General features: G+C 42.8%; 2 protein-coding genes across 2 annotated transcripts; one reads left to right on the forward strand and one right to left on the reverse strand.

The window, feature by feature from the left end:
• Positions 1-2,893: 2,893 nt before the first annotated feature.
• LOC113011029 (actin-related protein 2/3 complex subunit 5-like) lies at positions 2,894-11,114 on the forward strand. The gene is made up of 4 exons (XM_026150404.1): positions 2,894-3,184; positions 5,052-5,124; positions 10,158-10,334; positions 10,524-11,114. The coding sequence occupies exons 1-4, from the start codon at positions 3,045-3,047 to the stop codon at positions 10,584-10,586; spliced, it is 453 nt and encodes a 150-aa protein (XP_026006189.1). The 5' UTR covers positions 2,894-3,044; the 3' UTR covers positions 10,587-11,114.
• Positions 11,115-11,342: 228 nt separating this feature from the next.
• Positions 11,343-25,699, reverse strand: rnf2 (ring finger protein 2). The gene is made up of 9 exons (XM_026150383.1): positions 25,607-25,699; positions 21,437-21,533; positions 21,161-21,321; positions 18,201-18,283; positions 17,125-17,257; positions 16,945-17,044; positions 14,949-15,121; positions 14,647-14,836; positions 11,343-14,072 (listed from the first exon to the last, which is right to left on the reverse strand). The coding sequence occupies exons 2-9, from the start codon at positions 21,521-21,523 to the stop codon at positions 13,971-13,973; spliced, it is 1,029 nt and encodes a 342-aa protein (XP_026006168.1). The 5' UTR covers positions 21,524-21,533; positions 25,607-25,699; the 3' UTR covers positions 11,343-13,970.
• Between the last annotated feature and the right edge of the window lie 238 nt (positions 25,700-25,937).

Genomic DNA, 25,937 nt, shown 5'->3' on the forward strand with positions numbered 1-25,937 from the left:
CTCTGTGGTGATTTGTGCTAAGTCCCCAAACCATTACCAAATAGTTTGCTGACCGTGACATCACCGTGCTTGAATGGCCAGCCAGCTTAACCAAGCTAAACCCTACAGAGCCTAGGTAACCAGTAGGCAGACTGTACTGTAAATCTTTTTTGATTGGTCTTATAAACAGTGGCGTGTCTAGAAAATTTTTGTTGGGGGGGCCAGGTAGGGGCACAGATTTGGAGAAGGGTGGCAGATTTAATTGGCAGATAATGTTTAAAAAAAAAATTCTACCAACCCTTAACCATAATTCAATAATCCTATAAACCTAATAACCAAATGCACTTTTAACTCTTATTAGAATGAGATTTTAACCACTACGGTGCAAAGTTTTTAGATACTGCGTTGATAAAGTACAAGAGATACAATCAGTGCTTTGTCAGTGTTTACTCAGCATTCAAGGACATCAATATTTGCATAGTATTTTTACTGACATATAGTGCACATATGTTTTGGGCAAAAACATTTTTGAAAATTAAAATACGAACATTTGTAACAAACAATTGACAAATTAGCCAATTCCAATGTAAAACTTTCTCTGCCTGTTAAAAAAAGAAGATAGTCTTCTCACAAACTGGTGTTTGATTTTGAAACAGGAAAAAAGTGGGGAAACAAATGAAAAGACTAACATTTGAATAAAACCTGAAAGCAAGTAAATACTTTCTATGCTGCCTTATGGTAAACTTTGCTAATATTGATAAAGAACAACACTGGCTGATGATAAAATACAGTCAGCTGGCATGGTGACACTGCCAGTATTAACCTGCAGGGCTGGACTGGGACAAAAAAATTGGGCATTTTTACTACAGACCGACCCACCAGGTAGTAAAGCCATAAAGCCTTTGAATGAAAACAAATGCTGTTGTGACAGTGATGTACAGTCTTGTTGGTATATTGATTTCTATACATTTTACGTCAGATAAAAACTTTGGTTGTAAGATTTAGATAATTATTTAATAAAAACTAGGTATTTTAAATGAGAATAAGAAAGAAAAGTATTTCTTTGTGCCCACCTTTCCCTGTTAATGCCCTACCTGGCCCCCTGGCAAAACTTTGCTAGACCCGCCCCTGCACAGTTACCAGCTGTCAGCTACATAAAAAAGGATCCTGGTGTTATTTGTCTCTCAGAAACAGTTCATAACTTCAACTCATTCATTTCACCTAAAAGGTAAACCTGTTTCTCCATCACCTGTTCAGCTCTGATGATTCAGTAAGGACATCTCCTGGTTTCATCTTCACGTTTCCCTCTCACCACATATCTAAACAGACATCATGACCAGCAGCTTTACAGCTGTGGCTCCAGCAAACATCAGCTGATACTAGAAATTAATATTAAATACATTCTAACAACAGCTGATCAAGCTTAAAAGTGCTGCTGTTGTTTAGCGCAATATCTGCTGGTTTCCTCTTTCTGGCGCAAAGTGGGCGATAAACAAACAAGAGAGAAAAGCCGATCAGCTGATCAGTTTCATGATTGAAGTAGCAACAGGAGAGGGAGGGGGAGAGAATGAGAGAAGAGGCAGCTGTGCAGCATAAAGACAGAATAAATCCAGCTTTGTGTCTTTTTTTCATTATAGCGAAAGTCCGGGACAAAGTGCGTCTCTTCTCAGCTCAATACGAAACGCGTAATATTTTCTCTGAATGAGGGACCATTCCATTTTTTTAAGGAGCCGTTGGCAACTCTACTAACCTTATGAATAAAATAAAGTTCACTATCAGTAACATCATAGCACCCACCCAGCTGTATAAAAACTCCGTCAAACTGGCTAGAACGCAGTATGAGTTATTGCAACTGACAGTAAAAAGTCAGCAACATGAAAATAAACTCCACCTAAACTTAGTTCATATCTGACCCAGATAGACTGCAGGTCATAACTTCTTACCTGAAGTTCAGTTCACCTGACACTCGGACTGGTGGCTGCTTCGGGGCTCTCCTCCTGCCTCCCCTTCCCTCATCCACCTGTTGCCTCTGTGGAAGCCCCGTCATAGCCACCACCAAACAACGGAGTTATTGCTACACATCGACCTGCATCTGGCCAATCCACCACCTCTCATTGTTCATGCCATTACAAAAAAAATAAAAAATAAGTCACTGGGGATATGCCCGATGGCCAGTCCAGCTATGTTAACCTGCAACCAAATCTGCAGCTCCATACAGCAATGTTACGACTTAGATTACATCTTATAACTCATAACTCTTATGTTAGCTGCCCTCAGTAGCATACTGTCTGAAATATTCCACAGCTGCAATAATTCTTTAAGTGTTATTTTTTTCCTTGGTATTCTAATTACACCGAAGTTTACTAAACTCAACAAACTTGATATTACTTACCGGGACATTTATTCTGTCCTCATTTTCTTTCACCGAAAAATTGTTTCCTGCAGTGCCGTCTTTCGTGCTTGGCTCTCCTACCTTTGCTAACGTGATGCGCATAGCGCAGAAGCGATGCTGCATTCACTTACACTCGGATATCTGAGCGTCACCGTGAAAACATAATCGGACATTTGATATTTGATTGAATTTTATTGTTTTGCCTTTGGGGTGGCACCTGGGGTGGCCAGTCTGGTTTGGGGGGTGGCCTGTGCCCCCCCAGGCCACCCCGCTGGACACGCCATTGCTTATAAATACATTTCAGAAATACCTTTTGGACTTTCATGAAATGAATCATAGTCATCAAATTAAAACAAAAAGAATTCACTTGACATGTAATATAGATTGCATAAAAAATGAGTTTGCTCACGATGTTCTCGTTTCTTCATATGAGTTTGTATTGCAAATATTAAAAAATGTTCTGTAAACTCCGTACCAGTTGGAGGCAGCACTGCGCCAGTTTGGGGTTTTTTGTTTGGCCCGAACATGAGGAAGAAGTAGAAAGAAAGTGAGGAAGTGAGGAGGTGAGGAAGTGGACCTGCGGGGCTGCGAAGTGGACAGCAGAGTTTCGTGGCGTGTGCTGTCCTTAGAGCTTTGTCTTTTCCTTTAGCCGATCTTTGTTGTCCTGTACAGGATGTCTAAGAACACGGTGTCCGACCGCTTCAGGAAAGTAGATGTCGATGAATACGACGAGAACAAGTTCGTGGACGAGGAAGAGGGAGGAGAGAATCAGGGCGGTCCGGACGAGGCCGAAGTGGACTCTCTGCTCAGACAATATCCTTTAAGTTGGCGGCTGTTCTGCTGACGGCACGGCGAACAGTGATGCGTGTATGTGGACAGCTCCGCTGTTTGAAGGGCGGAGTATCGGTCCAGTATCGGTGCTTCTCGGTACCCGTTTTTATATGGTTAAAATAATGTTCCGGGTATTTACAGTGACATAAAGTTGACGTTTCTGTGACATCCTGTGTGCAGTTTGTTTCATAGGAGCCTGTGAAACCTGACTTCCGGGTGTCAGTCACAGGAGGGTGTGGTTCTCTGTGACTTTTTCCTTTTTAAGGAAATGTTTCAGCCCCATTCTTTGTCCGTGTGTCGGACTGTGTGTATTATCAGAATTGTCATGTATTCACGCTAAAGAGCTGCTGTTCGACTGTGTTTCTTTCACCTGCAGCTTTCCGCGCCTTTAAAGGCCTCGATGAAACCAACAGCAGTGCTTTAAGGTGAGCTCGGCTGCATAGAGAGCAGGCTGAGGAGCTGTGCAGGAGGACTCGCTGCCTCTACTTTACCGCTGTCGTTTATGGAGCACCATAGAGTAGTCCTTTTACTCTGAATTAGGGCTGCCACACACGATTATTGTGAGAGTCGACCAATCAGCTCATCATCCACTGGACGTGAAACGTACAGCTTATTGCACCAGCAGCATCTGCTCTGATATAACTATCATTAGCTTACAGCTTGAAGTGTTTCAGGTATGTGCTAACTAAAAATAAAGACAAGGTGATAGTTTAATTACACTTTTAATGAAATTTGCAGATTGTCTCAGTGGAAACTCAGCCGTCTGCTACTTCATATCTAAAATATAACAGCACACTGGAGTAAACTCTCTATCATCTCACACTTCTTTTTAATCAATTTTCTGCTTGACGTTTATTCAGCTGTGTGAAAACTGTAACTTTAATCTCAGCCAAACCGATTTACTGAGGAACAAACAAAACGCTGAAAAAAGCCAAACAATAACATTTTTAAGTTATCTAAGTGACTTTTATATCATGTTTAACCTGAGTAGCGAAAGGGCTTGAGAGGGGGTTTGAGAACGATGTGCCAGGAGTTGAACCTTGACCTCCCGGCCAGCACATCTCCGAAAACATGGGAGCACTTTTGTAAATATGTGATGTCTTGATAAATCGACCAGATATTTGAGGTTTACACAGCTGCATTCTCGCCTGAAAATATCTGAAAACTTTATTTTGTGACCCAGAAAGAGTAATATTAAAACTAAGTAGCTGCCGCCATCGTTGGAAACTGTAATTGGCTGGGCCGCGCTATGAATTCTGGGATAGGTTGGGTCATGAAGGATACACCCGACCCATCCTTCAAATCTGGGGAAATTAAGGACGCATTTGGAGAAGTCTTCGAGTTTGGACAGCCTTTGTCGCGTCACTGTAACAAATGCAGCCTCTGAATTTGGACACAGCTACGATACCGGAGACTAATTTTTCCTCGGGGTTTAACGGCAGCTGGCATCCTTGTAGATGCAGTGCTGCCATCTTCTGTTTCAGTCCGTTATTACACTCTTAAATCCTACTACTTATTCCTGCGTCTTTCAGGATCTTGCAAAGCTTCAAACGACACGTCGACTATTAAATTAGTCGTCAATGATTTTGATAGTCGACGAATCGTGGCAGCCCTACTCTGACTCTTGACTTTGTGTGCCTAGTTGTAAAATTTAGTCACAGAAGTCTTTTTTTTTTTTTTAATGTTATTTGTAATGAAACCTGCTGTTTGCTTTAGAAACAGTTTACTCCTTGTTTTGTAGTTGCACTTTATAGTGTCTATAGTGTATACTATATGTGTATTCATTTAAAACAGGAAGCACAGGTCGTGTATCTCCATCTCTGTGTTGTCCTTGACTGATATTTTGTAAGGGGAATCTGAATGGAGCTCTCAGTGCTGTCCTAAAGAATCCTCCAATCAACACCAAGAACCAGAATGCCAAGGTATCCGTGTTTTTATTCAACCTGACTCTCTACATTTATTTTCAATTCACTTCAGTTTCATTTATACACTACCAAATCACAACAACAGCCTCCTCACGATGCTTTATATCGTAAGGTAAAGAATCAAGACAACAATAAAGAGAGCAAGCACTTGGTGACAGTGGGAATAAAAAAACTCCCTTTTAAAGGAAGAAGCCTCCATCAGAACCAGGCTCAGGGAGGGCCAGCCAGGATGATCTGATATCGTCGTGTTGGTGTTGTTCCCAGATCATCATGAAATTGTTGTTCCAGGTTCAACATTGCAAGTGACCAGTCACATTGTTGTGACGTTATTCTTTTGCGCGCCAAGCCATTCGTGCATTTATGAAATTCCAATGTTGCAAGGACAATATCAATTCAGCTTAGCGTTTATTAAAGGGTTAGGGTCCGTTGATCGGCGGACAGAGGCGGTTTCTCGCAGCTTAAGTACAGTTTTTTTGTTTTACGGCGGTTTTTCCCGAAGTCGCAAAAGTATGACGTCACAACATTCTGATTGGTCACTTGCAATGTTGATCCTGGAACAACATTTACTATGTTGATCTGGGAACAACACCAACACGACGATATCAGATCGCGCGGGCCAGCCGACAGCTGCGATACTCCACAGTGGCATTTAACTTCTCTGAATGTGGTTCTTTATGTTTTCCTAAGAGATTTAAATGAAACATAATCCAAGAGTAACGCTTCAGTTTTAATTAAAAGGTTTTCATAGAAAAGCTCCATTAACTGCTTAGGAGTTACAGCCTGTCTCAGCTGCCATGGGGCAAGAGATGGGGCACAGCCCGGACAGGCTGTCAGTCAGGGCTAACACAGGGAGACTTTCACACCTATAGTCAGTTTAGCGTCACCAGTTAGTCTTTGGACTATGGGAGGAAGCCAGAGGTAGCCCACACTGACATGGGGAGAGCATGTAAACTCAAAGTAGAAAGGCTCTGGCCAAATGGTCGATTCAAACCCAGGACCTGGGATTGAATTGACCTTCTTGCTGTGAAGCAAAAGTCCTAACCACTGCACCCCCATGCTGCTTATATACATATACCCCCACTAATATTTGGTTAACATATTTTGGTTGCACCTTGACAACATGCTTTTGGTAGCCATCAATAAGCTTCTGGCATAATTCTGGACTGATTGGAAACTCTTCTTGGCAGAATTGGTTTAATTTGGTTAGTTTCCTTGCATGGACCTGACTTAAGTATATATACTTAACAGACCATCAGAGCATTATATACACCTGCTATTTAATAATATTTCTTATCTAAATAATTTGACTTAACAAAACTTTATGAAGAACAAAATATTTTAACCTCACACATAATACTAGCCAGGCCCTTGTAGTCAGTGTGACCAAAGGTAGCATAGCTACCATTAGCTCTTCCCCAGCAGGTTGTCCCTAGCAGCCGGAAAAACAGGATGGTTGGTTGATGGTGAGGAGCAAGCGTAGTCTCTCTATCAATCAGCTATGTACCACAGGCCCTCAACTGTTATTTAAAAAGCCATCACTTGACCCAGCTGTCTTAGCTAGTTATAGGATCATCTCAAACCTCTTTTTATTGCAATTTTTTTCAAAAACACAGAAAAAGCACAGAAACAGCTTTAGTGAAGGTTACAAATGATCTTCTTATGGCCTCTGACAGTGGACTCATCTCTGTGCTTGTCCTGCTAGACCTCAGTGCAGCGTTCGATACTGTCGACCATAATATCCTATTAGAGCGATTAGAACATGCTGTAGGTATTACAGGTACTGCACTGCAGTGGTTTGTATCATATCTATCTAATAGACTCCAGTTTGTGCATGTAAATGGAGAGTCCTCTTCACACACTGAGGTTAATTATGGAGTTCCACAGGGTTCAGTGCTAGGACCAATTCTGTTTACATTATACATGCTTCCCTTAGGCAGCATCATTAGAAGACATAAATGATACCCAGCTTTATCTATCCATGAAGACAGATAAGACGGGTAACATGAAATATGGTATCTAAGCAGATTCTTACTCTGGATGGCATTACCTTGGCCTCCAGTAACACTGTGAGGAACCTTGGAGTCATTTTTGACCAGGACATGTCCTTCAATGCACATATTAAACAATCGAAATACTTTACGTGGGTTACAGTTGCTCCAAGACAGTAACAGTAATAGACTAAACTAATTACATGATACAATATGTTACAAAGTTTAGAAATATAAGAAATAGCTCAATTATAAATATCAAGAATATATGAGGGACATTTAACCTGTGAACTTTGTCACTTGTGCAACAGTGTGTAGCTATTGCAGTCTGTACTGTGCATTAGATGGAGGAGTTGTACAGGGAGATGGCCACAGGCAGAAATGATTTCCTGTGTTGTTCAGTGGTGCATTGTGGGTAATCTTAGTCTCTCACTGAGCGTGCTCCTGTGACTAGCCAGCACATCATGGAGTGAGTGGGAGGTATAATCCAGCATTGTCTTCATCTTGGATGATAGCTGCCTCTCAGGTACCACCTTAAGGGAGTCAACCCTAAACCTGCTGCCCCAGCATGCAACACCATAGAGGATAGCACTGGCCACAACAGACTCATAGAAAATCCTGAGCATTGTCTGACCAATGTTGAAGGACCTTAGAGACGACTCTGGCCCTTCCTGTAGAGTACAGTGATGTTTTTAACCCAGTCCAGTTTATTATCTATGTGTACTCCGAGGTATTTATAGTCCACATGGATTGAAACAGGTGTCACAGGTTTCCTGGTCCTCCTAAAGTCCACAATCAGTTCTTTGGTCTTTGCCACACTAAGCTGCAGATGATTCTGCTCACATCACAGCCCTCTGGCTACTCTGACTCATCATCCCTGCTGATGCATCCAACCACCGCAGAGTCATCAGGAAACTTCTGAAGATGGAGGTCTCTGTGCAGTGGCTGAAGTGTGTGGTGTACAGGGTGAGGAGGAAGGGGGAAGGACGGTCCCCTGTGGTGTTCCTGTGTTGCTGATCACTTTGTCAGACACATACATATTGTGGTCTTCCTGTCAGGTAATCAACAATCCAGGACACCAGAGAAGCATCCACCTGCATCGCTGTAAGCTTATCACCCAAGAGGGTCGGCCTGATGGTGTTGAAAGCACTGGAAAAGTCAAAAACATGACCCTCACAGTGCTCGCCAACGTGTCTAGATGGGTGCAGACGCGATTGAGCAGATAGATGATGACATCCTCAGCTCCGAGAAGGGGCTGGTAAGCAAACTGAAGAGGATCCCTGACGTGGTCTGAGTATGGGTCGGAGCTGGTCCAGGATGAGTCTTTCCAGGGTCTTCATGACGTGGGATGTCAGGCCTGTAGTCCTGGGGTCCTCTTCTTGTCTCTGTCTTAGAGATAGGCTCAGAGTAGAGCTGCTACCCCTCCACATTGAAATTAAAGGTTTCCTCTTTGATAAAGCATGCAGTTGGGGCTGGATCAAATGAACCTAAATCCTCCCTTGGTTACCCTGCAGTAGGTTTCGGCTTCCCGTGATGCACTGAGTGTTGACTGTGCACTGACTATATGTTTATACATCACTCTGCACATGAGATATTATTCATCTCTGGTAGGGCTGGGTATCGTCACTGATTTCTAGAATCGATTCGATTCCGATTCACAAGGTCCTGAATCGATTTGATCTTCGATTCGATTTGAATCTGGGAAATTTTGACAGTCAGAAATAATATAATTCAGATCAGTACATTTACATATTTTTGTATCTATAAAAAGGAAGCTGACACTTTCCAGACTTTATCAAAGGTGTGAGCATCACAGCAGAGGCCTTTGTGTCAAAGTCGCTGAAGATAAAACACAGAAAAACATGAAGGTGATTTTCCTGTTCTGGAATTTTATAAAAATATTCTGCAGTACATCAAAAATGAAAGAAAACCATTAATCAGCATATGAACGTTACCTCTGAAGTTACAGCGGTTTTATTAGAGACACGGCTAACAGGCATTTTGTATAATTTTAAAAAGTTTACATTTGTTCAGAAGCCTGTTGAACAGCAGAAATTAGGTTTTCTTTTCAGAAGTAAGTAAAAACAACATCGGCCGACAGCCTGTACGGTAGACTTGTGCGTAACAAGCAAGCGAATAATGCAGAAAACAGATTTTTAGACGGGAAACTGTTGTTGAAGTACAGAGAGAGAGAGAGAGAGAGAGGGAGAGCGAGCTGTGCATGAAGTGTAATTTTATCCTGGTGGAAGCAAAACAGCAAAAGTCAGAGTGAATTCATGACGATGTTTATGTGAAGCGTAGTTTGGATCTGCTTTTGCTGCTGGTTCGGTCAATGTTGTTTGGAGAGAGATCAAACTAACAGCTTCAGAATCGGCGCAAAAAGGGCGTGAACGCAAAGCGCGGAGCCGCCGACGCATCAGAATCGGCGACCTGTCGGCTTTCAGCCCCGACTGTGAGAAAGGCGACATCTCACCGATTCTGCTCCACGCTTTGTGTTTACGTCTATGTGCAGAAGCCGTGTTCCTGCTCTCATTCACTGTCTTAGCTGTTTGGTGGTTGTCAAAATTTTGTGACGTTTCACCAGAGATTCTGGAATTTTGGGCAAAATACATTTATATTAAAAAATCGATTCAGGATTTTAATGAATCGATATCACGTTATCCAAGCCAGAATCGATTTTAATCGATGCATCGATGAATAAAACCCACCCCTAATCTCTGGCTCTTCTTCCACAGCGTTTCTTTTTTCTGTCTTCCTCCCCAGCCCTCCCTGAGTGGGATTCTGCTGGAGTCATCTTCCTGCTAAAAGGGAGTTTTTCATTCCCAGTCTCCTCACAGTGCTTGCTGTTTTCTTTGTATTATTGTAGGGTCTTTACCTTGCAATATAAAGTACCTTGAGACAACTGCTGTGAATTGTGGCTGTATAAATAAAATTGAATTGAAATGATGTGGGAGCTCAGATGTCTTGATGGAAAGTGTTCATTTAGGTACCTGCTTTTTAATATGCAGTATCCTCCCCCTCTTTATGTGTGTTGGTGCATAGGAGCGAGCAGAGCAGCTGGTGGTCAAAGTGTTGAGCAGCTTCAAGAGCAGTGACATAGAGAAGGCTGTGGGCTCTCTGGACAAAGCAGGAGTGGATCTGCTCATGAAATACATCTACAGAGGCTTTGAGAAGCCCTCTGACAACAGTAGTGCTGTACTCCTGCAGTGGCATGAAAAGGTCAGTGCTTTCTGTTAATTAAGCTAATACAATCTTAGAGTGGAAATTGTGCTGAAATCGAAACCAGTTTCCATTAAGTGGTTAGTGCCACGTTCACAAAGCCAGAGCTTTGATCACAATCACAGACGATTCCCTCAAATCATAATGCAGAGAAAAGTTTATGGACGTTTCTTTTCTGTGCGTCCTCAGGCCCTGGCAGTGGGAGGAGTTGGCTCTATCGTGAGAGTCCTGACTGCGAGGAAGACGGTCTGATGGTCGCCGAACCTGCAGCGTCCAGTCACACGCCACAGCTGATTGTGTTTCTGAGCTTCTGTCTTTATATAGGACTTTTTTTCCAACTGCTCTTCTTTCTACTTTTTTTTCTACTTTCTGGATTTCACACACATTTCTAGGATTTCAAAGTGCTGGGTGTCAGTCAGGCGGCAAGGTGCTGGCACCTCACACAATCTGTTTGGCATCCCTGCAAAGAGACCTCTCACTCAGACGCAAAGCAGCTCCACAGCTCCTCCTTTAAACAGCTCCCCGGCTGCTCTGCTGGCTCTCGCACCATTCGCGCTGTCTTCTCTGCATCTTTCCCCTTTTCCTCTGGTAGAGTCGGACTCATCCAGAGGAAATATTCCTGTTTACCCTCAACTTTCTCAAGATGTTTGTCCACTTTTTTTTTTTTTTCTGCTCATGCCAAAACTGTGTTTGGTTCAGCCTGATTCGTGGCTGTTCTTCTTACGTTGATTCTTTGTATATTTGAAACAACAAAAGAATAAAGAGCCGAAGCTGAACACTTGTCTTTTCTGCTTCTGTTGAATCCTTTTATACATATAAAACTACTGCAAGAAACCAGTGGAGTCTATAGAGAGCCACATGTGCCAAAACTAAATGCATCATTAAATGAAACATAAGCTAATTTTGTTTAACATTCTGGTATTTTGAGCGATGTTTCTAACAAATGACTATAATTATTGATATTTTTTATTTACAAAGTAGCAGAACAAATGATAGAATCAGCCAATGTTCAGGGGAAAAACTTTAATATGACAACTGAATCCAATTCATTAAAAATACCTTTGATGTGAAGTTGCACTGATGTATTCAGCTCTATGCCGAGGTCATGTAACACTGGACTCCACTGAACTGAAAGGATGTCAAACATGATTACAGAGCAGAAACAGCACCGTGTGCTCCATGTTGAACTCAGATTCAGCTTTATTGACCAAACAGAAGGATGCAGTATACAAGCTCCACACACTGCTGATCAGATGCACTCGTCCTAAACGAAACATGAGTAACGCTGTGACTCGTAGGGTTCTCTCTCATGGTGAGTGTATTTTGTGAAATGGGACCATTTTCTTTGCTAAAGTTGAAAGTCACGCTCCTCTGTGACTTTCAAAAGTCCAATGTTGATTTCTGCTCAAACTATTTTTATTCAGAATAATGTATAGGTCAGTAAAACGAAACGGTATCTGCTCAAGCACTGAGGTTAGTTGCAACAGCTAGTTTCTACTTTTCCTTCAGCTGCTACATTTTGCTTAACTACCTTTTTCTCTAGAACGGCAGAAATGAGTAAAGTGTCATCTACACTCTCCAGAACCCAAGTTATACTTACTGTGCAGAAAGATCGTTCTCTGGTTATCGACTCGAATGAAAGAATAGCAGCAAATCGTCACCTGAGACGAGCTGCATCCAAAGAAAGAATGTTTGCTGTTTTTTAGTTTCAAGGTTTAGGAAACAAATGAGTCGTTCTAAACTTTATAAACTTTGCTTCACCGACTTTTATCCATAATTTAGACGTTTCTCTAATAACATTTTGACTTGCAGTGAGCAGAGCACTTCCATTTATTTAAATTAACAGATTCTCCAACTCCTCTAATATAACCCATACTATACATTAATCAGAAACATGGCATTGTGCTATACCATTTGTTTAACAGCTGCAGGTTTTAAAGACAGACGGAAAACACGTTACAGGATATCAAACATGATATTTGTATGAAACCAAGTCATTTCCATGTTCTGTGTCTGAACACTTCCTTTTCCCACCATCAGTGAAAACAAGTTTATGACATGACACAGGCTGTACTGACAGTTTATTCCCTTCACATTCTCATCAACACATTTCAGTAATCACTCACAAGTAGTGTCCATGCAACCGAGCATGAGCTCACGTTAGCACAGCTCAAACTCTGCACATGTTTGTGGTTTGTTGAAATGTACCAACTGGCAACCAGTCTGAACACAAATTGACAAAGTCACAACATTTACGGTACACGTTTAGACTCGCACTCACTCAGGAATCACCCTTTCCGTGGAGTTTCTCTTCCAAACACTCAGGAACCTGACTGCTGGGTGGAAAATGAAACAAACTGTATCAAAGATTTCTCCAGGATGTGTCTGTGAGAGCAACGAGTTAACCTCCCTGTGATGGACAGCCACCCTCAGCAAACAGGATAAATACTGTAAAGGTCAAACTGTCCAAGCCTCCGATCACACATACTGTTACAAAAGACATTTATAAAAGGATGAGCGATAGAGAGCAGCCACAGATATTAGAAGACAGTTTGTTCCTACAGATCAGGGCAACTGAGATTCTCCAACTCAAATCAGGGTTCATAAACCAGCTGTACACGTCAACTTTGTGACCGTGACAAGACGACCAAATCTGTTGGTTTGTTTCCATTTTCACGTAAACTAACAGTCACACGTGGCAAGATTCTCTTCCGCTTATCAGGACTGCAGGGATGCTGGAGCGTATCCCAGCTACCACAGGGCGAGAGGCGGGGCACGCCCCGGACAGGCCTGTCTCAGGGCGAGCGACCATTCAAACCTGTGGGCCATTCACAATCACCAGTTACCCTAACCAACTGTGATGTTCTGGGAGTACTGGGAGAGAACCACACAAACAAAACACAGCAAGGCTGGACAGTGGAGTCGAACTCAGGACCTAACCACTGCACCACCGTGCCGCCATAATTATATATAGAAGAGTGTTCTAACAGAAACACATTTCAATGCAACACATATTCACATTGTGGCTTTTATTTACTTCCATGCATGTCAGATGCATCGTACATGGCCCACTAATGCATGGCAAACTGTTCACAGGCATTTTAACAAAGCGCATCATTCTGATATCCTGGAGGTCACTGGGAGTGATCGTGTGCTCCTACACTGTTTGGACAGAGCTGGTCCTGGTTTTTAAGGCCCTAAACCCAGCCACATGTCACCCATGTGATGCAGGGCGGTTTCCAAAGTCAAACAGACCCACGAGTCCCGGCCTAAAGGCCATCCAGATGAAGACAGTATACCATGTGCTTTTAACTTCACGCTATAGATGGACCCTGGATTTGTTTGGAGAGAATCCACAGTTACTGTCAGCAGCCCAGTCTGTCGGCTGCTGTTCTGATCTGCTACATCATACTAAGATAGAAACAACACGGATACAGATAATATAAAACAAGGGGTTTCTTCTATGTACAAGAGTCCTTTTGAGGGTTTTAGTCAACCCTGTCATCTCCTTCAGAAATACACTTCTGCTCTTGTTTCTGTGTGCCGCACAGGTATCCATGTCCATGCATTTGATTTTCCTCTGAGTGTGTGTGTGTGTGTGTGTGTGCGCACGTGTGTGTGTGTTTTCCTGGCCGTCTACTTGTGTTCTTTAGTAGGGGCAAAGTAGAGCTCCATGGGTTTGTTGACCTTCCAGTACTTTTCACTGACCAGTTCCAGGGAGAAGGAACCATTCAGCACCTGTGGACAGAGTTCAACACGTCATTTCCCAAACACACTGAATCACACAGTATTTTGAATGTAGCCATTGAATCTGTTGTTGTTACTGTGAACTGTTTTTGCACATAGAAAAGCTAAACCTGCTGTCACACCTTTGTGCACATCCCTTTACAACATCGTACGTCTACATCAAATGTGCCAAGTGCCAGTGTTTTACATCATTTCCTCAAGGATTAAAAAAAGGGAATAAGTGGTTAGCGCCCCCTAGTGTGGTGCCTCGTTGACTACAGCCAACATGAATTCTTACACTTTAAAAATAAAACCACAAAGCTAAACCTTGGTATACTAATAATAATGCTATACTATATAACTTGTTTTATTTTTGTGCCAGCCCCTAACACTGTAAGAAAAACATGGGTTGGAAAAATTAAAACTAATGGCCACCAGATTATCATACTGTGGGTGCAAAAAGTCTTCCGGTCTTACAGAAGTCTGTGGGACAACAGCCTTCAGTCCACGTCTGTGTGGATCACAGTGAAAAAGACAGGATAGCTATATGTTTAGTAAAGCTGAGTGTGTCTGTGTGGGTGCTCACAGTGAACTGGTTTCCAGCTGTAGGTATGTAGATGGTGTACTGTTTCTCTGAAGCTGCCTCCACATTAACAGGACTGGCTTCAGCGTTTCTCCTCAGCTCCTCCAGAGCCAGTCGCACAGCCAGGTATTTAGACAGGTGATCCACTGTGGCGTTACCGGATGTCTTTATGTAGCGAGGGACAAACTCCACACTGTGCAGACACAAAAGCACTCGTGTGAATATGTGCAGGAACTGGATTTTCAGAGCTAACGTAGGGTGTGTATTATATTGAAATGGATGTGTCAGCAGCAATGTCTGACTACCTGTTGTGACCGTCATCCTTCTCCATCAGGGTGGGGTGTGGCCTAAAGACCAGCTCTATTTCACTGGCACCACCATCAATCACCGAGTCCCCGCCCCCGTTCTCTGCAGCGTTATCCATGTCCAAACCGCTGTCGTCGCTTGTCTTGGTGCGCTTGATGCTCGGCCCGGCCTCCTACAGAACCACAGTTAAAGATGAAGAGAGATCACCCATCCTAAAAATCACTGTGGTCCTCACACTCGTGTGTTCGTCTCTTTGCCATTAGTACTCGGATCGACTCGCCACGCTTTTCAGGGTTTCCCATTAGATAACAGCTCCTGGTACCAGTAGGGATGGGTACCGGTATCCGGTGCCATTATGCCGGTGCCTTTTTTTCCCCTGAGATGTCATACACTTTGGATTCTAGCCAATCATTTTACGTTTCCGAGGATAGTAGGCGGGCCCAGGTACGTACGTTCTTTTGAGCAGAGCTACAGATTAAAAATGCCCAAAGCGAAGCGGTCAAAGTCTGGCTGTACTTCACAACAAAAGATGCAAACTCAGCAGCCTGCAACAAGTGCTTTAAGCTGATACTGTCAAAGGAGGTAACACCTCGAATCTGATGAAACACCTGGCGACGGGTTTTTTTTAAAGCCGAGAAATGCGCCGTATTTGATAGCTTGCTGCGAGACCTCACACCGAGCGCATCTACTGCGGGTGTGGTGCCTGTTATCGGACCCGGAGTTAGCAACATCCCCCAAAAACCCCAATAGCCTCCGTAATGTCTTTGTGCCTGCGGGAGGTCGACGGGTATAGGGAAGCGCTGTATAAGGTTCCCGTTATTGGTGTTTGGGTGGTTGACCGGGACGGATTTTCTCCTGTCACTTTCTCGTCATCCCTGACGTGCTCTCCGTTGTTTTTTCCCTGCTAATTTTAGCATCACACGGCACAGCTTCTGTATCACGTGGTATAAGGCTCCGCCCTTGTCATTTGTTGAGCAGGAAGAGTGAGCGCTTGTTTTCATGCAGATTACGTCCCGGATCAAACTGCAGTACAATCGGCGTCTTTTTTTTTTTTTTTTTAAAAATCGTTGTCATTTGGAAATGAGATCGCACATAAGTATGAATCGAGATCGCGATTTTCTAACGATTAATTGTGCAGCTCTATTATCTGCTGTAAAAAGCCAGGACAGGAAAATCTCTTCACGTTTTTCTGTGTTTGATCCTCAGTTACTTTGACACAAAGACATCTGCTGTGATGCTCTGATGAAGTCTCACAGTGTCAGCTTTGTTTTTATACACAGACATAAATGTAAGGAGATGTAAATGATCAGAATTATAATATTTCCGACTGAGTAAACACTGAATCAATGGGGACTTTGTGATTCGATGATAGAAGTCAGTGATGATACCCGGCCCTAGTCATGCTCTACATGAAAAATAAAGAAAAGGAAGACAAAGACGCCAATGCCTCTGTTCCAGTAGTACCTATTGGTAAATGGACTGATTCTTATAGAGCGCTCTTCTGCTCTCCCGGAGTACTCAAAGCGCTCTACACAACATGCCACATTCACCCAATCACACCCATTCTCACAAGCACTTTCTCTATATGCTTTCTAACTACATTCACACACATTCACACGCCGATTGATGCGTCGGAGAGCAACTTGGGGTTAGTATCTTGCCCAAGGATACATGACATGCAGACTGGAGGAGGCAGGGATCGAACCACCAACCTTCCGATCAGTAGGTGACCTGCTCTACCTCCTGAGTAACAGCCACCCCAAATCAACCTAATCCTAATCAACTACACTCGGCTTAGGTTGTTTTCCATTACAGCTGAGTCAATGTGGGTGAGGTTGTTACAGCAACACGGCCTGAAAGTTCTGCGTGTAGCTTGTACCAGGTAATAACACCTAATGGAAAATCCTAAAATCGAGTCCAGTTGAATCAAACAGGTACACGTGGAAAAGAGGCTTAAGCGGTACACAGAAAGCATCCATGTATACCACATCATACCTGGTTGCTGTGGACGGAAGCGTTGCTACAGTGGGAAGAGTCTCCATTATCCTCAGCTCCACTGCCGTTCTCCACTGTGTGTCTCTTACCACGCTGTAGTCTGACACAGAGGTAACTCGCATTCATTGAAATGGACTGAGTTTAATGTGAGTATTTGGAGCATTTGTACACGTCCTTTACCTGGTCATAGCCTGTATCTTCAGCCCTTCTTCTATGCTGTGGGATAAGGCTTGCTGGTTGTTGTGTTTGCTGATGCGGGCCAAAACTCTTTCCTGGTGGGCTTCGTACTCGTCACGGCTCGGGTAAATCTTACCTGAAAGTAGAAAAATGCCACAAAAGACTTCACGCACCATGTCCACACGTAAATAAACAGGAAATAACTATGTATAATATATACACACACATGTTTTCAGACTGTGTCTTACAGGTCTGAAAGTACACGTATATAACAATTTGTTTTTACATAATGATCCAATTACAATAAATTAATGAAGGCTGTGTTTAAAAAACATTTATTTTGTATTATGTTTCTCTACAGAAAACTTGAGTATGAACCAAATAGTGATTTTGGAGAATTGTTGATTGTAGTGATTTCATACTGTGCTGTAATCATCATCATCTGATTTTTAAAACTGAGAAAACTAAAGAAATGATTTTTGACCTTAGGATGTGCACATGACTCAGTGGGGATTGATGGGTGTACGACACAGCAGGTTAGCTCATATGAATACTCAGGCATCTATGTGGATACCTTTTTTTAAATGGAAAGGCTGTGTTGGGTTTTTCTGTGAGAAATTAGCTCGAAGACTACAAAGAGAACCAGTCTCTCCAGTAAAGATATGAAAAAGATTCATCAGGATCATAAAACTGTTAATGATCCATCCCATATCTTTTCTGCAGTACGAGCCGTTACTCTCAGGGAGACGGTACAGAGCAAAGAAAACAAAGCAGCAGAAAGTCTCGTTCCTCCCTACATCTGTTGCACTTTTAAATAAGCACTTGGCACTATTTAAACCTCTGGAGCAACATCGCTGTGTAACTGAACACTTGCTGGCGTCGTGTCACAGGAATCAAAGGTGTATTGATGAATCTATTCACTTATTTATGGATTGATCTTTGTTGCTGCTTTCATTATTCAAATGCTGCCATGTTTCTTCTTCCACAGTAATGTGAAAATGACACAAAATGTTCTTCCTGCAGGCATAAGAAACCATCAACATGTGGATGTAAAGCACAACTTTCCTGACATCACTTACTAATCAGAGCATCAAAATTGGGGTCTGGACGCAGCGATCTCTTGGACACCAGCTTCTTACGACAGGTAGGACACTCTTTATTACTGCGGAGACAGCAAACGGCATCAGTGCCACTTCCACATGAACAACAGGTAATCATGCACAACATCTCAGTTGTTTTCTAACGTCTGTATCGGTGTTATGAAAGCAAAACTCATGACCTGTGAAAGCCTGAACAACAACAGACGAAGTGACAGTATGTGAAAACAGCATATCAAAAACAAGGAAAATTCATACCACACTGAGGCCGTGCTAGCCCATCAGCATGAGACGATGCTCGGACTGTTACTGTGCATCTGCATGCCTAATGCCTATATCTGTAAGTGTGAGTGGAAGCAGGTGCTGTGACTGTAAGATGGTCACTCTCACACATCAACCTTCAGGTGAGAAGCTTTGGCTTTTTGAACCAGTCTCACTGCTGTATTATTACTATGCTAATATCCTGTGGGGTAGGTGCAATGTGTTTTATTAGCCATGTTTTAGTGCCATTAAAAGAGAGAGTGGATTTGGAAAGAGCAACTCATTGATAAAAAGTTAAAACTAATTTCCTGGGCTAAATTTGGCCGTTAACTCTGGCCTTTGAATAAAGCTCGCTTCAGCCAATACCAATCATGGAAGGCTACACAGGCTTCCCGACAGCCTGCACAGATGCTCCGTGACTTCACTGCCGCTAGTGCTGCACGATTTTGCATAAAATGAGAATCACGATTTTTTGGTTTAGAATTGAGATCATGATTCTCTCACAATTCTCTTTTCCAGTATAAATATTTATTGCACTTATTAACTGCACACCAACTTCGTAACAGTTGAGACTGAACATAAAAACAATAAATAAACATAAAAACAACAAAATGTTGTACTGCTTGAAATTCCGTCTCCACCGTTGCTCGACGCTGCGTGTACAGAGCAGGTAGTGCAACAATAGAAAAATAGTTGCGGGACGGCACTGTGTAGCGTTTGTCTAGGGTGTTGATCGTTTTCCTAAATCCCTCGTTTTGCACAGTGTTGATGGAGCCATATCTTTGGTCAGGTGATAAGTGATAGCCTCCGTAGTTTCTTTGTGCCTGCGCGAGTTCGACGGGTATAGGGAAGCGCTGTATAAGGTTCCCGTTATTGGTGTTTGGGTGGTTGACCGGGACGGATTTTCTCCTGTCACTTTCTCGTCATCCCTGACGTGCTCTCCGTTGTTTTCCCTGCTAATTTTAGCATCACACGGCACAGCTTCTGTATCACGTGGTATAAGGCTCCACCCTTGTCATTTGTTGAGCAGGAAGAGTGAGCGCTTGTTTTCATGCAGATTACGTCCCGGATCAAAATGCGGTACAATCGGCGTATTTTTTTTTTTCTTTCTTTTTTTTAAAATCGTTGTCATTTGGAAATGAGATCGCACACAAGTATGAATCGAGATCGCGATTTTCTAACGATTAATCGTGCAGCCCTAACTGCCGCCCTCTCTGTCCAGCTGTGACGGTCATATTACTCAGGTGTAGGGCTGGGCCATATTATACCGTTCACGGTAATACCGGTATAATGTTAGGCAACGATAGGAAAATGAAATATCGCGATAGAATATGAGTGAAACGCGCATGCGCAGTGCCTTTGTTTTCATACGCACATGGCCGATTGTTGAGTGAAACAGATGAACCAGAATTGGTTTGTAAAAATGGTGCAACTTCAGTGATGTGGAACTGGTTTGGTGTTTGTCCGTCAGATACACGACAAAGCACATTTTTTTGCAGAACATGCAAGCGGCCGTCGTATTTGTCGGACTAAGATGCTCTTAAATCTGGGAGTAATCTGGGTCCTAAACTCTGTATACTTCAGGTCAAACAACACTGCAGCATCACTTAGAGTTAAAAACTGTCTAAATTCTTTCATCTTTAATAAAACGATCAGCATTGCTGCTTTACCAGGTGTAACTATAAAGTTTAACTTCCAGGCATCCATGAAAACAAAAGTTATTACATTTAACGGAGTTAGAAGTTAGCAGGAAGCTAGCGGAAGTTAGCTCGCTAGTTTCGCTAGTTACCTAAGCATGATATAGCATGTTCTGACTGAGAGATTTCTGAAAAAAATCAAACGTACAGCTCTGCTATCACTTCCAACATAAATGAAGACAGGAAACTAAACAGCAGTGACGTTTGTAGGGTTACTGAAGTTGGGCTAGCTGGTATATAATGATGTGCTACGTGATCGCTAGCGACACAGCTATGTTAGCATAACATAAACAGTGAAGCTGGAGGACGAACACTAACACGTGAAGGTTCCTCATGGTTAGAGACAAATGCAATCGCATGGCAGGATGCTGTAAACGGACCAAACTTCAGTCAGGAGAACAACTGAGATAATCCATCCACAATACGAGGTTAGTCATTAATATACTGCAACAACATGGGAATAGAGCAGCTGCAGAGAATTCAACATTAATGAATCAATGGTACAGAAGTGGAGGAAGCAAGAAGAATGAGTTTAATAAAGTTTGATTTATCTGACTGCTTTGTTTCGCTTAATGTGCCTTATAATCCCGTGCACCTTATGGTCCGAAAAATACGTACTGCACACTGCAGTTTAATGTTGCAAAGCACCTCTTTTTAACTTCAGTGGATATTATACATGGTTATGCTCAGGATATGTCAGCCCATTTCTACTGGAAATGCCTTTGGGTTAAACTTTCAGCAAGGAATTTGCATTTGCACTGTTACATTTTTATAAAGCTTTAATGTACATAAAAACCAGCTTCTTGTTTAAGTGAAAATAAATGGAAGGTTGTCTTTTTGTGCTAGTAATGTTGTGGAGTTGTATTTTGTCTCGCATCAATTATATCGTCAGTTATATCGTTATCGCAAATTTTCAAATATATATCGTGATAAATATTTTTGGCCATATCGCCCTGCTCTAGTCAGGTGTTCCCGTGCACTCACCCAGATCTCAAAGCTGTGATGATGCAATCAGCACAGAAGCGATGCAAACATTCTTTGGTAGTCATCGTGTTCTTCAGCATGTCCAGACAGATAGGACACATAAGTTCACTGTGCAAGGACCTGGGTGACACCGCTATTTCCAGGCCATCTGTGATAGCCTCCTGTGGCAGAAGCAAACACACAGACTGAGGTTAGCACCAAGACGAACCAGGCCTAACAATCACAAACACAGCCGTGCCACAGGCTGACTGATGATGAGGTGGTGTTAGTGATTACCTGTGGAGTCCTCTGTAGCTCGTACAGACTCAGCTCCCAAGTCTTGCTGAGGGGTTGGACCCCATTGGTCTGAACTGTTTGAGTCATCACTGAAACTCTGAAAAACAGAAAGGAAAAATGGAGACTCTTCTGCAAATCAATGATAACGAGTTATTCACTCCAAGTTAATGGTAAGCACAGCACACTTTCTATTGTCACACATAAACATGTAACCTGTAATGTCAATGAGTAAAATAAAAGTTCAGCAATGAACCAAAAATCCAAAAAGGAGAACAACCAGAAAGAAAGACAAAAAACTGGTGGACAGGGAGTCGGGTTGGTGGGGGGTGGGGGGGGTTGGGCGGAAAGGGAATGGGACTGGAAGTCAGCCAATCAGAGAGCAGAAGACCAAAAGGTCTCACTGCCCGCTGACCTCTGTTCACCGTGCTGGATTCACAGCGCACAGGAAGCCACGATTTGTTTCCTTCAAAGCTTGCTTTAGCACATCAGCGCTGCGATTAATGCAGAAGTCAACACGGACGCACAAACCCTTCATTCCTCATGAGCAGCAGCAAAACTTTTTACCATAAACGCACTGACATTAGTGTTAGCGCTGGCATCTGACACAGTCCAGCTTCTCACCCAGTTTGTCCGACTGGATGAAACACAGCACTGTCAGAGACATCACACTGATCCACGGTCTTACTCTGTACTTTTTTTCTATTATAGTTATTTACTTATACCTTTCATAGTAAATTAAGCTGCCAGTAAGTTTATATAGAATTAGAAAACAATGTGTTTACAGTGTCTATTTTATAAAATCCCCATCTAAGCTCAGAACAGAATAGGAATATCCTTTATTGTGCCTCATTGGGAATATTCAGGTGTCGCTGACAGGCAGACATGCAGATTAAAATATTGTTTTAAACTTGTGGGTGCTGACTTCTCTCAGACTTTAATTCAGGACTCTTGGAGGGACTCGTCTCTCTCGCGCTCTCTTTATAGTCTCCATTCATGGAAAGGACTAAGAGGTTTTTATACTTTGCAGACTGAAGCAGCTAAAGTCACTGCACCAGTAAAATGCATTTCTTGGATAGCAGTTGGAAACATCGCCTTCAACAGTATTTCATTGTCATGTTATCATTTTAACAAATGTAACTCTTTAGATGTAATAGGGTTGTTAGGAAGCTTTATGGTCTTGTTTTATTTAGACGTAGGGCTGGGCGATATGGCCTAAAATCCATATCGCGGTATAATTTGAAGCATGTACGGTAACAATATATCTCACGATATATTCTTTTCTTCTGTATACTGTATATTCCGCACTATAAGGCGCACTTAAAATCCTTTAATTTTTTAAAAATCGACAGTGTGCCTTATAATCCGGTGCACCTTATGTATGAATTCTGGTTGTGCTTACTGACCTCGAACCGATTTTATGTGCCACAGAAATCTGTCAAAATGTTTTAGTACGACTTTGGTTGCTACGAAGCCGCACCGCTTGATGGATTGTCGGAGTATTACGGCTGCCGTAATCAGGAGCCTCGCGGAGTAATCTGGGTCCAAAACTCCGTCCTTTTCAGGTCCCAAAGTCAAACAAACACTGCGGCATCACTGAGAGTTACAAACTGTCTAAATTCTTTCATCTGTAATAAAATTATCAGCGTTGCTGCTTTACCAGGTGTAACAATTAAGTTTAACATCCAGGAAAACACAATTTATTAAATTCAACGGAGTTAGAAGTTAGCAGGAAGTTAGCTCGCTAGCTGAGAAAATTAAAACGTACAGCTCTGCTATCACTTCCAACATAAATGAGGACAGAAAACTAAACAGCAGCGACGTTTGTAGGGTTACTGAAGTTGTCGAAAACCTTAGACAAAAATAGCAGCTTAGAGATTGGTCTAAAATTGCCAAGAACTGACGGGTCCAAACCAGGTTTTTTTAGAAACGGCTGGACAACAGCTTGTTTAAACGAATGAGGAACAGTTCCATTTGAGATACTGCCATTTACAATAGCGAGGATGTTAGGGCCGACTGTCTTCAGCACATCTCTGAGAAATGGCGTAGGTAACACATCCAAGGGGCACGTAGTTGGTTTCACGTAGTTGGCATTATTATATCAGAAAGATGGGATAATGAAACTGGTTTAAATTTGGAGAGAATGAACATGCAGGTGGTTCAGAAGGGTCGTGGGATGGGAGCGGGATATGTGCTCTGATATTGTCAATTTTTTCAGTAAAGAACTTTTGAAAATCCTCAGAAGTGTGTGAGGCAGTCAAAGATATCACTATGACTGTCGCCCGGCATAATTTCCACATGATATTGTTTGCAGCCGCTGCAACGCTTTCGACCAAAACAGGTGCAGCTTGATGACAACATCAACATGCGCTATCGCGGTAGAGCCAAAATCTCAACTGTTGGCCAAATTCATATTGTTTCTACCGTATACCGTTTATACCGCCCACCCACATTTAGACGCTTCAGTGTGATCCTTAAAGGAAACCCATCTATGAAATGATTATGAGTGGGTACCATCATGACACCTCGGACACACAGAAGCCCTTGTATACTTCTCACTGGTATCCACACAGGTACTAATACCCCAGTAATCGGCTTGGCTCAACTCAACTCGGTTTTTAGGCTTTTCCATTGGGTGTTAGAACCTGTTACCAGATACTTTTTTAGTACTTATTTGGCCAAGCTATCTGAAATTGTGTCGTCAACAGACTGCCATCAATGGGCTGGTCAATAGAGTCGCTCGATGAGTCACGACTCCTTCGCGATAATCCAAGCCGAAAGTGGACAACAAGGGAAAAGGACACACAAAAAACAACACTGTGGTGTCTGACGAAAAGTCACACGCCAAACAGCAGGCATTTCACATTTCACGCAAACAAATGACATCACGGGGTCGCTATAACGACTCCACGCAGATTAGGTGGTACTCCACTGAAAAATGGAAAATAATTTCTAATTCTTAACTGAGCTGATGTGTTTGGTGCTCACGACACACAGGGTTGTGTAACCTGGGCATACGGATCACTCCTAATAACAGTTCGTCTATGTACAGATAATACAAGAAACCAGTGTTATTTGTGTTATATGGGGCTGTTCTGTTGTGGGTCTGAGAGGTTTGTCTAGTCAGAATGTTATACTGTATATATGTGTGTCTGTCTTACAGTGTACTCTCGTAATGTAAAGAATAGCTGCTGCAGATAATGGAGACCTTAATAAGTTTCAAGTTAGACTTCTGTGCCTCCCTGCTTGGCCTTATTTCTCTGTCTTGTCTGCTGCGTATCATTTGGGTGTTTGCAGCTTTGCTCCTTATTACCTGTTGGCCTCTGTCTTTGTTTTGGTTTTGCCCGAATAACAACATGGCAAAGACTACCCAAAATGCATTGCGATACCCAGCACTAAAGAGGTGAAAATGGGGGTGGTTCACATAAAACACAACGAGCGGTTTGAAAGGCAAGCTACACAACCTTTCCACATATGAAGAATAAAATATCAATAAACACAGTACAATGGGACGTAAAACGGGGGCTGCGTTGACCAGTACATTACCATGACGTGTTTGTACCGCAATCATTAATCTGTGTCCATAAACAAAACCCTGTGTGCAGCACACATTCAAATTAGACACGGTCTCTACGGCTGTTAGCGTGTAAACGGGTTTTCTCAAACGCACAGGCAGCTGAGTCGACTCTGATATTAATTTTCCACCAAGTTATTAGTGTTAGCTTATCAACTGTTGTTCACGGGCAGACCTCGAGCACAGATTTCAATGAACCCACGGTGCTCGGCTGCTAACCACGGGCTACCGAAGAGGCTAGCTGCTCCTCGCAGCGCTAACGCCAGAAAGGAGCTGAACACAGACCGTGACAAAGACCGCACGATCGTGGCGGACACTCATCTCGTTTCCATTTAAATAGCACACACAATTACACGACGAGTTATTCAATAAAATACTCGGGACGGAGTCACGAATGTAATTTGTGGCTGTGACAGAGGGGAAAACAACAACAGACAAGAGCCGAGCACCGCTGTCCTGAGCTGAGCTGTGCGGCTGTCCAGCCTCCAGAAAACAGCGTGAAACAACCACAAACTGACGCCTGGAGCTTTTTAACCACAACTTCCCACACAGGAGCGAAGCAGGGATCCCAGCTGGGAACATCATTTTTCCATACTTACATTTTCAGTTGTAAGAGACGATCCAGCCAGCGCGTTTAGGCGAAGGCAATATGGCGGACACACAAGAAGCAACGTAACCTGGGAAACCGAGTCCTGTGCTGGAAGCCTGATCAGGTGACATCTGTACACGTCAATGACTGTAGAAGTCACTGCTACACACCCATCACCCAAACTCCCATCAAAATCAATAAAAACACTTTAACGGAAGCCAGCTTCACCTAATTATGGCCCATTGTCTTATTATATGGAAAAATGTGTGTCATGAGCCTCCAGCTCGCACTGGAGCGGTTCGCAGCCGAGTGTGAAGCAGCGGGAATGAGGATCAGCACCT

Source organism: Astatotilapia calliptera, chromosome 18 (assembly GCF_900246225.1).
Source record: "Astatotilapia calliptera chromosome 18, fAstCal1.2, whole genome shotgun sequence".
Lineage (NCBI taxonomy): Eukaryota > Metazoa > Chordata > Actinopteri > Cichliformes > Cichlidae > Astatotilapia > Astatotilapia calliptera.

What these genes read in the sequence shown, in the direction of transcription:
- rnf2 (XM_026150383.1), bottom strand. Translation starts at nt 21,523, where the DNA reads ATGACTCAAACAGTTCAGACCAATGGGGTCCAACCCCTCAGCAAGACT. An exon ending in AGCTACAGAGGACTCCACAG is followed by an intron (nt 21,322 to 21,436) that starts GTAATCACTAAC and finishes CTTCTGCCACAG; the next exon opens with GAGGCTATCACAGATGGCCT. An exon ending in AAGATACAGGCTATGACCAG is followed by an intron (nt 17,045 to 17,124) that starts GTAAAGGACGTG and finishes CCTCTGTGTCAG; the next exon opens with ACTACAGCGTGGTAAGAGAC.
- LOC113011029 (XM_026150404.1), top strand. Translation starts at nt 3,045, where the DNA reads ATGTCTAAGAACACGGTGTCCGACCGCTTCAGGAAAGTAGATGTCGAT. An exon ending in GTGGACTCTCTGCTCAGACA is followed by an intron (nt 3,185 to 5,051) that starts ATATCCTTTAAG and finishes GATATTTTGTAA; the next exon opens with GGGGAATCTGAATGGAGCTC. An exon ending in TCCTGCAGTGGCATGAAAAG is followed by an intron (nt 10,335 to 10,523) that starts GTCAGTGCTTTC and finishes GTGCGTCCTCAG; the next exon opens with GCCCTGGCAGTGGGAGGAGT.